This window comes from Etheostoma cragini, chromosome 17, assembly GCF_013103735.1.
Source record: "Etheostoma cragini isolate CJK2018 chromosome 17, CSU_Ecrag_1.0, whole genome shotgun sequence".
NCBI classification, from domain to species: Eukaryota; Metazoa; Chordata; class Actinopteri; order Perciformes; family Percidae; genus Etheostoma; species Etheostoma cragini.
The window spans coordinates 1,594,576-1,597,201 of NC_048423.1; the positions used below are offsets into that span (position 1 = coordinate 1,594,576).

Genomic DNA, 2,626 nt, shown 5'->3' on the forward strand with positions numbered 1-2,626 from the left:
CCCCCCCTACAGGTTTCTCTATAGACCACCCTACAGGTTTCTCTATAGAGCCCCCCCTACAGGTTTCTCTATAGAAACCCCCCTAGACCCCTTTTAAAAATGTCTATGTCAGAAATATGGCATTCTTGTGGCCGGGTTGGTTCAGTGGTAAAGCCGGTGCACATTTCCAGTACATAGAGGTTTATTCTTTGACAGAGAAGACCAGGGTTCGAGTCTGACCTGTGACGATTTCCTGCCAGTCTCCCCCCTTTCTCACCGAGCTGTCCTGTCCGATGAAGACAGAAAAGCCCAATAAGAATCTTAAAGAAAAGAAATATTCTTTTTAACCAAATTACCACAAGCAAATGTATGGATTCCATGTAACGCTCTTTGCAAATACAATTAATCACTTTCATTGTTTATCAGTCAAAATAATTCATAATTTCTGACTTATTAACTCAATGTTTAGGTCTAATTCTATACAAATGAGGGTTGTTGAAATCCCCCGCCCCCCCCAAAAATTGCGTTGAAAATTTAAAATGTTTGAAAAAGGGTAAAATAAATAAATAAATAAGTGTTAATCTTTTTGACCCTGAAGGACAACACAAGGGTTAACATGAGCAGTCTCTGTGATGGCGTGGTCAAAAACGTGACTGGAACACATCCAAACAGTCTTTTGTGTTGTGCTAAAAATGAAAAAAGTGAAATTTGTCAGCCTGTTTATGAAACCTTTCATCCGTGTATGTTTTTCTCTGTAGGTATCTGGGTATCACGAAACCGCTGACGTATCCTGTCCGGCAAAACGGCTGCTGCATGGCCAAGATGGTTCTGTCAGTGTGGCTCCTCTCAGCCTCCATCACCCTCCCCCCTCTGTTTGGCTGGGCACAGAACGTCAATGACGGCAGAGTCTGCCTCATCAGCCAGGACTTTGGCTACACCGTCTACTCTACAGCTGTGGCGTTCTACATCCCCATGTCGGTGATGTTGATCATGTACCACAGGATCTACCGGGCGGCCAAGCTCAGCGCTGCCAAGCACAACATCACCGGCTTCCCCAGGGAGGGAGAGTACAGCGAAGGGCTGGATACTCGGAGGGAAAGAGGAGAGCACGAGGGTCACAGGCCAGCAGTATCAGGAGAAACAGGAAGTGTTGAAGGGACGGAGGCTGAGGAAGAGGAGGAGAGCTTGGACTGCGTGGCGGCGGCGTTGAAGCTCCAGCGCGAGGTGGAGGAAGAGTGCAGCACGCGTGTATCCCGCCTCCTCAAGACCGGTGAACACCACCAGCGCCGGAAGAGGAAAAACCAGTCCATCTTCAAACGGGAGCAGAAGGCGGCGGCCACTCTGGGCATCGTGGTCGGCGCCTTCACCTTCTGCTGGCTTCCGTTCTTCTTGGTGTCCACGGCCAGGCCATTTGTCTGCGGAGTGGAGTGCAGCTGCGTGCCGCTCTGGCTGGAAAGAACTCTGTTGTGGCTGGGATACGCCAACTCCCTCATTAATCCCTTCATTTACGCATTCTTTAACCGTGATCTGAGGACCACCTACAGTAACCTCTTGCGGTGCCGCTACAGGAACATCAATCGAAAACTGTCGGCGGCTGGCATGCACGAGGCTCTGAAACTGGTGGAGAAGCTGTAGGTCTGCCAATCAGAGTCCACCAGAGACAACTGCCAGGGTTAATGCCCACTGGGGGCTTAGACTGTGGCGCAAGGCCACCACCCTGCCAGAATGGTTATTTTCCCAAATATGTGCAATGATTGCTGAAGCGAGATGACACAGGGTGTCTGTGATTACATGGGTACACACAAAGGAACACTGAAGAAGCCAAACAAAGATTTTTGTCTGGAGATTGTGAAAGAAAACGAGGGACGGTTTAAGTCAGAGGCGAGGAATTCATGTTGCCTGAATAGTGGCACGGCAGCTGTATATGTAGAGCACATTTCAGCAGCGGGGCAATTCAAAGTGCTTTACATTAAAAGATTACAATAATAAAAGTTACAGTCAAGTACAAGAAATCAAACATTAAAGAGCAGTTAAAAACAGTTAAACATATAAAAGCTGATAAAATAGCAGATTTTAGGCTGCTATAACTGAACAGTGTATAAGCCGCCCCCCCCACACATTATTCGGGCGCATTTACCAATTTGTGGAAACCCAAACTTTGGTGACCAATGAGGTCGTTCTATACAGGCAGAACCACATGTATTTACCATCTCATCCATCCACCACGGGCCCCGCAGGATCATGGGACTTTGTAGTCTGGTTACCCTGGTAACCAAGAGCGGAAGGACTTCTCTTTACACTACAATATAGTCGTCACTACGCGGCTTAGTTTAATCACGGCAGACTTTGAAAAATCCTGAACAGCTCCAACTGTTTATTGTAGATTTTATCTTAAAATCTACATCACACCCACGTTGGAGAAACTCTCCGATATTTATGTGTTTCCTGTTCAGTAATACTTCCCGACCACAACCCTAATCTCACGAATTGTTAACAAAAACAAATCAGAAGGCACCAAATTACTTGGTTCCCTTTAATATTTGTTTCAGCCAACAATAATGACAGAATTTCTTCATTTTCGTTGCTTAATTGTTTGATAATGTTCATCAGAACAGTCAAATCCCTGTCTAATCATTTATTTCATTTT

General features: G+C 46.2%; 1 protein-coding gene across 1 annotated transcript in view; it reads left to right on the forward strand.

Annotated features, from left to right (window-relative positions):
- The window catches only part of LOC117960304 (5-hydroxytryptamine receptor 7-like), a 4,670-nt gene extending 2,837 nt beyond the window's left edge, over positions 1-1,833 (forward strand). The window contains exon 2 of the mRNA XM_034898128.1: positions 738-1,833. Within this exon, the coding sequence (XP_034754019.1) occupies positions 738-1,614 (877 nt within the window). The 3' untranslated portion in view covers positions 1,615-1,833. The remainder of the gene's footprint in view (positions 1-737) is intronic.
- The last annotated feature ends 793 nt before the right edge of the window (positions 1,834-2,626 follow it).